The sequence below is a fragment of the Lepidochelys olivacea genome (genome assembly GCF_965140295.1).
Source record: "Lepidochelys olivacea isolate rLepOli2 genome assembly, chromosome: 7".
NCBI classification, from domain to species: Eukaryota; Metazoa; Chordata; order Testudines; family Cheloniidae; genus Lepidochelys; species Lepidochelys olivacea.
This window is the reverse complement of record NC_140417.1, coordinates 59,249,215-59,262,808: the sequence shown is the minus strand read 5'-3', so window position 1 is coordinate 59,262,808 and position 13,594 is coordinate 59,249,215. Positions and strand designations below refer to the sequence as shown.

The 13,594-nt window shown below is 49.1% G+C and overlaps 1 protein-coding gene across 1 annotated transcript in view; it reads right to left on the bottom strand.

The window, feature by feature from the left end:
- Nucleotides 1-13,594, bottom strand: part of WDFY4 (WDFY family member 4) — a 236,835-nt gene that overhangs the window by 16,544 nt on the left and 206,697 nt on the right. The window contains exons 56-58 of the mRNA XM_084634805.1: nt 8,713-8,870; nt 5,651-5,809; nt 688-867 (exon numbers count right to left, since the gene is read on the bottom strand). Coding sequence (XP_084490931.1) covers nt 688-867; nt 5,651-5,809; nt 8,713-8,870 — 497 coding nt within the window. The remainder of the gene's footprint in view (nt 1-687; nt 868-5,650; nt 5,810-8,712; nt 8,871-13,594) is intronic.

Sequence of the window (13,594 nt, the reverse complement as noted above, 5' to 3'; positions counted from 1 at the left end):
TAGATGACCTCCTGAGGTCTCTTCCAACCCTAATCTTCTATGATTCTATGATAGGGGATGGATCACTTGATAACTGCCCCATTCTGTTCATTACCTTGGAAGCATTTGGCACAGGCCATTGTTAGAAGACAGGACACTGGGCTAGATGGACCATTGGTCTGACCCAGTACGGCTGTTCTTATGAGCCCCTTTCTAGTGGAGAGGGTTGGAGGGGGAAGGAAAACAATAGCACATCAGGTAATTGTCTGCTGGCTGAGACCGCTGATTCAGGAACATCCAGAGCCGGTAGACTGTGGATCAGGACTTGGGTGTAATTAGTCCCACCTGGCACAGCCATAACACATGCATGTCAGGAGAAATCATTGGAAGCAGAAGGGTCACATGTGAGCCAAAGGCAGAAGTGCAAGGGACTATACTGCTATGCTTCTCAAGCCAGCTCACAAATCAAGAGGTTTAATCTTCCTATCCAGCCACACACGGATGCTTCTACTTAGCTATTCGTCTATATTGTATTGTACCTTTTAGTGCTCCCTTCTCATCCTTAAGAGTACTATTAGCAACCTCTATAAAAGGGAAAATCAATTGATCAGCATCTCAGGATGTTTTTACATTGGGAAGAGCACCCCTTACATTATCATGAAATGCTCATGGACACATCAGGAGAAAGATGATAAATGAAGTTCTTACCGTTGAATCGTTGATGGCAATAGCAGAGAGACTGGCCCTATGGGCAGGGAGATGGGTGACGTATGTCAGCTTGTTCAGGTCCCATATGATGCAGGTTCTGTCATTGGATCCGCTCACAAGGACGCTGTAGGTCACAGATGCAGCCAGACAGGTCACAGCCTGAGTGTGTCCATACAAAGCCTGGGAGTACAAAGCGACCCCAAACCATAACCAAGCAGCTGGGTTACTAGGGATCCACATTCCCACTGGGATTAGTTTAGTAAGAACATGTGATTTACTCCACAAAATCAGAGTCTAAAATGGAATCTCAAAGCTCCATTGTCCTTAACTTAAAGATGGGGAAACTGAGGTCCAGAGAGATTAAGTGACTTTCCTAAACTTACCCAGTGAATCAGAGGTGGTAACAGAACCCAGATCTCCTTGTCCTTAGACTTGTGTTATAGCTATTTGACCATACTGCCTCATATAAAACACTTTTAGCTCTGGTTAGCAGTGTAAAACGTCTCTTACCTCTGCCCTTCTGGCCTTATCAAGGTGAGATTCATACTCAGAGGTTAGAGCTGTTCAACATTTGTAAAATTTTTAAATAAAAATATTTTCAATGACATTTTGGAGACATTTCTCCCTATTATTCTACCCGATACAGACCGTCTCAATATTTTTTCTAATACTGAAGATTTGCAAAATTAAAATTAACCTCTCTGGGAACCTTTCTGTTAAACATTACTTTCTTTTACCCCTCCCCCCTATTTTGTAAGCATCTCTATCATAAGAGACACTGCCAGTTTAGCTTAGCCCCAAAATTTAGGTCTTCCATAAAAAAGCCCCTTAATTTTAGTCAATGTATTACAGACAGAAACTAATACATTCATTTCACTTAATGGATGTGATATGCCGATCTGATTTTACACCCAACATGCAGTGGTGTAAATGAGGGTACAAGGTTTTGGACAACGGAGAATCGGGCCCTACTTGCTTTCTTTAAAATTCCTGGGCCTGATTTTCAGTCGTACTGAAGTCAATGAGTGCTGTGACTCGACTTCCCTGAATGTCACACCAGAGTTTTAATGTGAATTTTAACTGGAGAGGTGAATTCCCCGCTGGCTTTCTCTGCATGGAATAATCAATGAACTTCTAGGGTTTGACTCGGTTCAGCGTGGGTCTCGGTCCTGAACGTCCCTGTTGACCTCTCAGAACACGTATGGTATATACTCTCCTCCTATGTCAGCCCAACTTCTTACTGGCCGCCTAATAAATGCTATTTGCCAAGGTTGTTCGGACAACAGCATTTAAATATGAACCCCTCGGGTCAACATGCTCTGTTGCACCAGGCTGTATGGGACAGAGATGACTTTCAGGTGTCACAGGCATGACATGGGCCTGAGATACAGGGTTTGATATAATTTTAGACCCTATCAAAGTATGAGCTCATGGGTAAAAGATAATGGCAGAAGAGGGGATTTAAGCAAAGCTGTGCAAAGTTTTCATCCCAGCCTTGAAGCCCATTCCCAACTGAGCTCTGGGGGGCTCCAGGCTGTGGAGTGAGTTTGGGGCAGGCTTGGAACTTCAGGGCAGCCTGCGAGCAATTTATGGTTGTAGGTCACAACCAGACAAAACCCAGTGGAGTTTGTTCCCATGCGACACAGAACACAGTGGCTGCTGATCAGTTTCACCTGGAGTTTTTTGGTTCACACAAAATAAAACTTTTTAACTTGTCAGAAAATGCTGATTCATCAGAACTGAGCCTTGTTGCGGAAACATGTTGATTTCGACAAAAATTTTGTTGGGAAAGTTTCTGAGGGTGGAATTTTGGATGGGATTCAAGAGAGTGAGATACACCTCACTCCTGAATAGCCCACCAGTGCAGGCACTCATCTGGGACGTGGGAGACCCAAGTAAGCATCCTGACCACCACGCTACTGAGCCATCCTCTTGCTCCTTCCGTATCTGCTGTCGGAGCTCTTCCACTTATAGATAATTAAATATTCAGTGGCTGCAGAGAGAGAGAGCGACTCCGTGTCTGAATCAGAACAGGGATGTGAGCCTGAGTCTCTGGTTACATCTACACAGATATGCAAGACTGGCGGCGCGGCCTTTGCCAGCCCAGGTTCGCTGATTTGGGCTCCTGGGGCTCAGGCTGTGGAGCTGGCAGTGAGTGCATCTCTGGAGCAGGAAACAGACCATTCACACCAACCTGCTGAGAGCTCTTCTCCAGGTTTCAGACCTTTGCCGTTAGTTTCTTGGTTTGCAGGTCCCTGTTCTCTAAGGCTGGACAGCAGTGCGACAGCACAAGGGAAGCCACCATCACAGGACTTCTCCGTTCAGGCAGAGCCAGTCAGTGCTGCCAATTTAGGGCAGACAGAGCCCTGGTCTCTGATCGCAGTGCTTGTGCACAAAGACTGCACCTGGCCTGCAGCAGTAGTCAGTGGTCTCTTCACCCCCTCCATACACTGGCCAGCCACAAAGGAAACACTGCACCCGCAAAAAGGGTGACTCAGCAGGGGTGTGCTGCGGCTTTGCTGCACCCACTCCACCATGGGTCTGTGCTTGAAAGGCGCAACACAGCTCTTCTGGATGCTTATCCGAACCGGTTACGTGTTTCCCTTGGTGCAGAGTTATGGGAGTGTGAGTCACATGGGCCACTCTTTTTCAGACAGATAAAACTGCACAGATGGATACCGTGGCTATTACGCTGCATCTTCAGTGCTACACAAAACTTTGGAGGCAGCCCGTTAAGAAGGGAATAAGATCTTCCTGCTGAAACACAGTTTCTGTCTTTTACTCCAACTCAAACAAGAACACATTAGTCCCTTGAGAAGGCTGATAAGTGAATAGCATGAGCTTTATAGCACATCAGCTTTACTTAAGTGAAGCTCAGTATCTCAGGGATAACGATACAATAGTTTTGTTCAGCAGAATAAACAACGACCATGAAACAACAGCACGTAATTCACTGGAAGTCATTTAGGGGCATAGTTCAGATTGACATCTAGGCCACAGAGACATCTAAATGATTAATGCCTTCTGCCAGTAGAGACCGAAAGGAAATCCAGGTCATTTTTGGCATTGCGTGATTCACACCGGTACTTTGTGGAATATGGGCAATATCATTTAATTGCAGCATACACATTAGCAACACCGGCTCCTCAAAAGTCAGCCATAAATTGTGGGCCGCTAATGAGACCGGCAAACCAGTAAAGGTAAAACAAAGAACCTCCCTGAACCTTTGCCCAAAACGCAAACTGACCCTGAACTGAACTTTTCTTGATCTCCAAAATGTGTTGCTTAGATTTTACCCTAGAGCTGTTTCTTTCCCTTCCATATCTGTGTCCTGGGTTCTGAGAGGAAACAGACAGGCTAACGTTCATGAGACAAGGCCTTCTGATGGTGTTTTGGGCCTCTTCAGAAGCAGGAAGTATTAGAAACTCATGTCAATTTGTGCTCCAATTTGCAGGGCCAAGAGGTCTAGCTAAATAGATAATATTCTGGGGGCCTCTCCAAGCTCAACCCAGACTCAGCCTTTTGACATTTCCCCATCACCTATGGCAAATGAAATATGTTCTTGTCCTGGACCTGGGAAAACCTGCATTTTTTCCTGAGTCTTTTCTGCAGGAACTAATGGACAGAGCATATTTCTACGGATTGAATACCTTCATGTCTCTCAAACCCCACGAACGCTTCCCCTTATTATTTCACCTGAGAGTATCAGAGGAGAGTTATCTCATTTGGTCTAAGGGGAAAAGGGAACAAGTTGCTGTCTATTTCCTTAGATATCACTGAAGAACATCAAAAGCGTATTCATAAAAGCAGCCCAGGTGGTCACAATTTCAGGCCTGAATGTCTATGGCATTACTTCAGTTTTATGGCAGTCTAAATCCTGGTTACAATGGAGTTACCCCAGCAGAAAGCTAGAGAAAGGCAGTTTGGATCTGGATAGAGATCCATATTCTGCCACTTGGGCCATTTTCCACCTTATGGGAGTGATGGATGAACCTCACAAAGGTCCCAAATTCAGGATAGGTAAAGTATCCAGAACTCTGGTTACTTATCTGAACCTTCTTGATCAGAAATACTGGGCTGGAAATCTGGTTAGAGAAGTCTTACAATGTTTTGGTGCTCCTGCCTCCTGACCCAGCTAGAACAAAGGAAATGGGAACCATTTGAACAATACATAACGACTCGGATGGAGCTGGGTGGGGTGAAGGTCCACGGGCGGTTGGAGTGGAGGGGTATATTTCTTATTTTCAAGACTTGAGGGCATAGCAAGCTATACTAGCATTGCTAAAGTGTGAGAAAAAGACAGACTGCTCAGAAGTCTGTTAGAGGCAGGTACGGCCAACCCCATATGGGGTTACACATAGGGAAGGCCGGAAACAAGAATTCTATTTTACGCAAAAAGTTGATGTTTCAAACATTTGGTTTTGTATCAAACCTGAGACCTTTTGAAATTTTCAGCTGAACACCTGAGAGAATGAAAGAGACACCCACTCACCACAGAACAGCGAACTGCCAGTGGTTAGGGTACTCACCTGAGAGAAAGATCAATCCATGCTGTGAATCACGAACCTGAGCCCCACCCCAGAATAACCAATAGCCCAGTCACTAAACACACACTTACAGTATGGGAGACCCAGAGCATCCTTACTTTGAACCTGAGAAACCTCCCCAACAAAAGTTTCATTGAAAATGACATGTTTCTGCAGAACAACGTTTGTTTTTGACACAATGGCATTTTATGTTGAAAAAGTGTTTTGTCAAAACAACTCTGGGTTAGATTCCCTGAGTCCATTTGTCACTGTCAATGCCTAAACGGGTGGCAGGTTGATATGCTGTGTGATGCCATCTATACCATCTTTCTTTGTCACCCTGATAGAGGAACAGCTTTCATCAAAACCCCTTCCCAGTTCTGATCTCAAACCTGCACTTACTAAGCTGGCACGTCAGGTTAGCTGTGGTACTGTACCTGTCTCAAGTTCAGGCATCTCACTTTGTCCTTGACCAGGGAAAGCTCCCAGACACACACAACGGTGCTCGTTCCAGAGGTAATGACAGTAGTTGGTGTGGGACATACAGCACAGAGGCACTTGCCCCAATCTGTCATGCATTCGAGTGTCACTGTGTTCTGCAGAAGGTAAAAACACTGGCAGTCATTTCTGTGGCACAGATTCCTTTGATTGAAGCCTGTCAATATTTAAACCAGAGAACAGATTTGGGGCCTGAGAACCAAGCTCTCATCTTCCCTTCGAGACTGGGAAAGGAATGTTCCTCCTACCCATTCTTGAGAACCAAAGGAAGGTTGGGATCAAAGGTCAGTCCAAAGAAAGGGCCCAGTCCCTCAAGGTGCAGGACATCCTCAACTCATAGTGAAGTTAGACTAAAGACTAAATTTTCCTCTCAGTTCTGCTCTCACAGCCTGCATGTGTAACAGCATGGTTATGTGTATGTTGGTGTGGGAGTGGATCAACCTTTACCTGCTGGCTGGATTGGAAGGATGATCCAGCAACTAGGGCACTAGCTTAAGATTCAAGGAACAGGTTCCATTCTCTGCTCTCCAACAGGCATCCTGTGTGACTTTGGGTGAGTCAATTAGTCTCTCTGTGCCCAGTTCCTCACCTGTACAATAGGAATAAGCAGCTCCCTACCTCACAGGCATGTTGTGAGGATAAATACATTACAGATTGTGATGCTATCATATTCTACAGTGATGGGGCACCATGTAAGTACTTAAAATAGAGAGGAGAACAACCTGCTACTTACTCATAGGTAGAGGAATTGCTCAAGTGTAGAGGCCGGTGCTTTTGGTGCAGGGATCCCCGGGTTCTGTCCCCACTGGTGACCCCTGGTTGTTTGTGTTTTCCCAGCACATGGTTCGGTACACATTTAGCTTCCCAGGGGAAAGGGAAAGGTTTCTGCTACTTTGAACGTCTGATGAACTATGCAGGGAACTGAACGCTGGTCTCCCGAGCCCCACACTAGCACTGGCCATCCCTCCTTTTAAGAGAGAACACTGCTCTCTCCTTGGCCGCTGGCACTCCAGCATGCATGCAGCACTGCCATGTGTGCTGTTGATTTCTTACAGTAAAGAAGTCAGAGGATCAGATTTCTAGAGCCCTGCATGGATACAAAAATTTGTATCCGCATCCAATCTGCAAGAATTATCTGTGGCTATCTGTGGATTTGCAGGGCTCTGCACCAGGGCTGGGCTGAGGCTCCGAGGCACCTCCCACCCCACACTGGAGCCGAGTCGGCGAGAGCGCCGCGGGCAGCTGTGAGGAACCTGTGAGGAGTCGCAGACCCTCCACCTACCTTTGGCCGGGCGGGGAGCCTTGGGGGTGGGGACACAGTCGGGGGCTGCTTCAGCCCCCATCTCCTGCACTGAGGGCAGGTGGAGGGTCCGCCAGGGTTCCCCATGGCTCCCTGGCTGGGCTCCACACTGATCTGGCCAGGTGGGCGACCTATGGAACTTCCTGGGGGCTGCTCGGGCTCCCTACCCAGGGCAGGGGGAGGGTCTGCCACAGCTCCCCGCCTGGCTTTTACCGTGGCCAGGCTGCAGCTCCAAGAGCCGCTCTCTGGCTGGAGCCACCCCCCTCCTCCCCCCCACACACAGCTGGAGCTGGGTCGGGGAGAGCCATGCTGGCAGATATGGGGAGCCTAGGTCCCTCCAACTGCCCTAGGCAGGAGGCCCAAGCAGCCTCCAGCCCGAGTCTATGCCCCCCAGACCCCTGCACAGGGAGGGCTTGGAGGGACCCAGGCTCCCGACAGCTGCCAGCACGGCTCTCCCCAACCCAGCTCCAACTGTGTGTGTGTGGGGGGTGGGGCGGCTCTCAGAGTCGCAGCCCGGCCACGCTAAGAGCCAGGTGGGCAACTGCGGGGAGCCATGCTGGACCCTCCATCTGCCTTTGGCAGGGGGCCTGAGCAGTCCCCCACCCAGTGTCCCTGCCCCCCAGGCCCCAACCCAGGGCAGGTGGAGGGTCTGCACCACGGTTCCTTACAGCTGTCCGCCCGGCTCTTACAGTCAGATCCCTGCGTGGATACAAAATTTGTACCCACATCCGCACTATCAGCAAAAATGGTCCACAGATATCTGCTGATATAAAGCGGATATCTGCAGATTTGCAGGGCTCTACAGATTTCTAGGGGAAGCTGAATTAGTGTTTTGAATGAGAGCACTGTGCTAAGCTCGGGGGGTGGAGGAAATTGACAGATGGTCCTATCTTAATCCCAGCAGAAAGTTCTGCATCACAAAATTTCTCATCAGGGGCCAAGAGACATTGTATTGTTGTTACGTCCTATCACACAAGTTTCGGTTTCAGTGTAACAGACAATATAGTGACTGGAACTAGAGAAGAATTTCAGATCAGTTCGATATTGGCCAAGATTTTCAAGAGGAACTACTGATTTTGGGTGCCCAATCTGAGACACTTTCAGTGGGGTCAGATTTCCAGAAGGTGCTGAGCGCCCACCCTCTGAAAATGAGACCTCTTTACGATGTCTCAAGTTGGGCACCTCAAACACCAAGACACCCAAAATCACAAGTCACTTTCCATTGAATTTCAGGCCAGAAAGGAACATTTAGATCATCCAGTTTGACCTCCTGTATGGCACAAGCCATTACATTTCACCCAGACACTCCCATATTAAAGTCAAAGATTTTAGTTAGGCTAAAGCATTTCAGTCCCCAGCAGACTACACTGTTATGAGCCACAGGCAGAGAGTGGGAGAGACTGAGGTGCCACCAATGACCAAGGCCCCTGCACTGGCAGGGAATTGATTAGGTGGGACATGCCAAGATGATCCCAGCAGGTGATCCGTGCCCCAAGCTGCAGAGGAAGGTGAAACATCCCAAGGTCCTTGCCAATGTGACCTGAGAACTTCCTTCCCACCCCAAAATCTGGTCATCTGTTAGACCCTGAGCACATGAGCAAGACTCACCAAGCATCTTGAAAGAGGATTCTCTGTACCACCTCAGAGCACTGGTCCACCGTCTCCAGTGTTTCAAAACCCTTGGCCTTTGTTCTCATTTACCTTGTCAGTTCCGTAGTTTCCAAGGCAGCAGGTGAAATCGTCAAATCCCCAGCAGAAGGTTTTGTTCCAGAGCGGGGGGATCAAAACTTTGTTTTTCTCGACGGCCAGAATGATTTTCTCGGTATGGATGATCTGTCCGATGGCTCCCTTCGGCGCCTCTGAACAGAAGAAGGAGATCACAGTTCATCCTATTGTTTCTAGAGTGCTAAGAGTGACTTTCCCTGCCCTCGCAAGGTGTGCGTGTCTCTGTAACTGTGCTGGGTGATATGACCAGCATCAGAGGCTAAAAGCCACCCTGGGGGCGAGATGCAGCCACATTCTAGACAGGGCTATGGAAACACATGGACACACACCGGGGGGAAGGCATGTCATGCCAGGTGGCACCAAGTCCCATCATCTATGCACAATGCTTCATTCCATCACATTAAACTTCACAGTGCAAGTGAAGCCATATGGGCCACACGCTTCCTCCTGCTTCCAGTGTTGCCAACTCCACATAGCAGAAAGTCACCAGACAAACCCTGAAAAGTTGCTAGATGTAGCTGTTTAAGCACTCAAAAGGCGTCAAAAATGTCATCGAACAAAATTTCCAGAGAATTATACACACACGCACGCGCACACAGGCAAGTATAGTCACAAAATCATTCACAAGCAGCTCAATAGTGTTAATAAAATCCATTCCATGCTCTTCTTACAATATACTGTTGCACACCAGAAGCAACTACAACAGCACATTGTCATCATCAGGAGGGCGCCCTGAGGTGCTCATTGGGAAGGGCGCTCTGTACACTGCAGCCCAGGTTGGCTGGGGTTGGTTAATTCAGCTGAGCCTCCCTTTCTTGCCAGCCTGGATTGGAGCCGGCAGGTTAGTGAAAGGGAGAGCCCAGAGCCGGGGGAAAGAGGGCATTCGCCTTACCTGAGCTCGGTGCTGTCGGGAGCCAAGAAAGTAGATTTAAAAACAAAAAATCAGGGTTTCCAGGGTTTCATTTCTGGAAAGAGCTAGGCAGCTAACCCCAGGCCAAGCCAGGAGAAGGAGTAAAGGGCAACTGAAAGCAAAATAGCTCCACCTTTGATCCTGTAGCAAGGGCTTTCTTCCTGGAGGCACGGTGCCCCCCACGCATTGGGGCACATGGCCCTGTCTCATCCCACCCCACCTTCCATCCATGGGGCTCTCCTTACTGGCTAACCTGCCTCCCCTGCCCAGCCTGCTTCATTAGCCGTCTTTCCCTGCATCACAGGGTGTGCTACCGACTATGGAGCGGCGAGAAAACACATTTGGGTAAAAACAAGCCCTGGCTAATGTGCTGCTCTCTCCAAAGTGCGCCTGGCTTTAGCAAAGTATTTAATTAGCCTCCACAAATGTCTTTTCCTTGCCTGCAGATTATAGCGATCTCAGCCCAAGCAACCCTGGAATGCGATTCCTTCCGAGGACATGCTCAATTGAGAGGTAATGACATTGACTTGGTGTGCAACAGAAATGTAGTAAGAAAAGCATGGAATGGATTAACACTATTGAGCTGCTTGTGAAGGACTTTGTGACTATAGATATTGGTGACTTCTTTCTTTGAATGTCACTGTAATTGGCAAAAAGAAAAGGAGGACTTGTGGCACCTTAGAGACTAACCAATTTATTTGAGCATAAGCTTTCGATGAAGTGAACTGTAGCTCACGAAAGCTTATGCTCAAATAAATTTTGGTTAGTCTCTAAGGTGCCACAAGTACTCCTTTTCTTTTTGCGAATACAGACTAACACGGCTGTTACTCTGAAACCTGTAATTGGCAGTGACAGTTGCTAGATTTGTCACGGGTCACTTTGATACTTATTTTCTCGCTAGGGAAACCAAAAAGTCACTAAATCTAGTGACAAAGTTGCTAAATTGGCAACACCCACCTCACCCCCTGCAGGGGAAGAAGCAGCATGAGCCACCACTCCAGAACTGATGGGGGGCAGACACCAGCCATATGGGATGGGGTGAAGAGAGAAGAGTCCAGGACCCACCTGCAGACACTTTGTGTCTCCCCACCCCAGACTGTGGTAGAGTGCTCCCTAGAGAGTGGAGAGGGCGGGCACATGGGGTGAACTAGGGCTGGGAAGGCGTTTGTCTCTGGGAGCTGGCCAGATGGGAGGTTTATGGGAAAGGCTGTTATGTGTGTGTGTGGGGGGGGGGTGTTGTAAAAAACAGTTACTCACCTTCTCGTAACTGTTGTTCTTTGAGAAGTGTTGCTCATGTCCATTCCAATTAGGTGTGCGCACGCCACGTGCACAGTCGTCAGAAAGTTTTCCCTTAGCAGCTCCCGTCAGGTCGGCTGTGAAGCCCACTGGAGCGGCACCTTCATGGTGCTGGATATATGACCCTGCCGACCTGGCGCCTCCTCAGTTCCTTCTTACCGGCTACTCTGACAGAGAGGAAGGCAGGTGGGTTTGGAATGGACATAAGCAACACATTTAGAAGAATAACAGTTATGAGAAGGTGAGTAACCGGTTTTTCCTCTTCGAGTGATTGCTCATATCGATTCCAAGTAGGTGACTCCCATATCCTACCTAGGCGGTGGGGTCAGAGTTATGGAATCGCTGACTGGAGCACTGCTCTGCTGAATGCTGCATCATCTCTGGCATGCTGGATGGTGGTGTAATGAGAGGTGAACGTATGCACCGAGAACCACGTTGCTGCCCTCCAGATCTCCTGCATTGAGACCTGGGCCAGGAACGCCACCGATGAAGCCTGCACCCTTGTGGAGTGTGCTGTAAGAGCCGGGGCTGGAACCTTGGCTAGGTCGTAACATGTCTGGATGCAGGATGTGATTCACGATGAGATTCTCTGAGATGTGACCGGGAGTCCCTTCATCTGGTCTGCCACCACCACGAAGAGCTGGTTTGACTCTTGGAACAGCTTCATGTGCTCGATGTAAAAGGCTAGCACCCTCCGAACATCCAATAAGTGGAACCTCTGTTCTTGGATATTAGTATGAGGCTTAGGGAAGAAGACAGGCAGAAAAATGTCCTTGTTGGCGTGCAAATGTGACACCACTTTTGGAAGGAAGGCTGGGTGAGGTCTAAGTTGTATGTTGTCCGTGTACGGAGGGTCGGATGTGAAGGCCTTTAACTCCGACACCCTTCTTGCTGAGGTAATGGCGACCAGAAAAGCTACCTTCCACGACAGGTAGAGAAGGGAGGAAGTCCCCAGCAGTTCGAAAGGGGCCCCGTTAGTTGGGAGAGGACGAGGTTAAGGTCCCACGCAGGGACCGGTTGTCCAATTTGTGGGTATAACCATTCAAGGCCCTGAGGAAATGGGCAACCATGGGGTTGGTGAAGACGGAATGCCTGGCCACTCCCGGGTGGAAGGCTGAAATGGCTGCAAGGTGCACTTTGATGGATGACGCTGTGAGACCCTGCTGTCTCAGGTGCAGTAGGTACTCCAGGATGAGTGGTATGGGCACCTGGAGTGGGGGTGTACGATGCTGAGTGCACCAGAATGTAAACCTCTTCCACTTTGCAAGGTATGTGGCCCTAGTGGAGGGTTTTCTGCTGCCGAATAGGACCTCTCTTACCAGTTCTGAGAAGAGGAACTCCATGGGGTTTAGCCATAAAGCTTCCAGGCTATGAGGTGGAAGGACTGGAGGTTGGGGTGATGAAGACAACTGTGGTCCCATGTGATCAGGTCCAGAAGTAGTGGTAACATGATCGGGGCATCCACCGACAGCTCCAGGAGTGTGGTGTACCAATGTGGGCGAGGCAACGCTGGTGCCACCAGAATCGTCCATGCCCTGTCTCTGCAGACTTTGAGTAGGACATTGTGGACAAGGGGGATTGGTGGAAAGGTGTACAACAGACGTCCTGCCCAGGGGAGCAGGAATGTGTCCGCAAGCAAGCCCTGGATGTGTTTCTGGAGGAACAGAATTGCGGGCACTTTCTGTTGCTCCGGGTGGTGAACAGATTGACCTGGGTAAATCCCCACTTCTGGAAGATGTAGTGTATGACATCCGGGCAGATGAACCACTCGTGACTGCAGAAGGACCTGCTGAGGTGGTCCACTAGTTCGTTCTGAGCTCCTGGTAGAAATGATTCCTCCAGGTGAATGGAATGGGCTATGCAGAACTCCCATAGCCGGAGGGCTTCCCAACATAGGGGAGAGGAACGGGCTCCACCCTGCCTGTTGATGTAAAACATGGCAGTGGTGTTGTCCATCAAAACTGTCACGCACTGTCCTTGTAGTCGGGCCTGAAAAGTTTTGCATGCTAGCCGCACCGCCCTCAACTCCTTGATATTGATATGGAGGGAGAGCTTGTCCTGCGACCATAGGCCCTGTGTTTGGAGATCTCCGAAATGCACACCCCATCCCAGAGCTGATGTGTCCATTACCAGGGACACGAGAGCTGGGGGCTGTTGAAGGAGACGCCCTCGCACACTGTCTGAGGGTCGAGCCACCATTGGAGGGACTCGAGTATTTGCTTTGGCACAGCGACTACTGAGTCCAGGCTGTCATGCCCCAGGGAGTAGATCAACGTAAGCCATGCTTGGAGGGGTCTGAGCCTCATTCTGGCATGCCGGACCATGTAGGTGCAGTCTGCTATGTGGCCAAGGAGACTCAGGCATCCCCTTGCCTGAGGCCTTGAATAATGTCTGCCATCACTTGGAAGCGGGCCTTGGGCAGAAATGCTCTTGCCTATATTGAGTCCAATACCGCCCCAATGAACTCTATTCTTTGGGTTGGTAACAAAGTCGACTCACATTGAGGAGGAGACCCAGTCTCTCAAAAGTGGATCTGACCAATCGAACTTGAAACTCCACCTGCTCCCTGGTGCAGCCTCTGAGCAGCCAGTCATCAAGGTAGGGGTATACCTACACCTGCCTCCTTCAGAGGAAGGCTGCTACAACTGACAT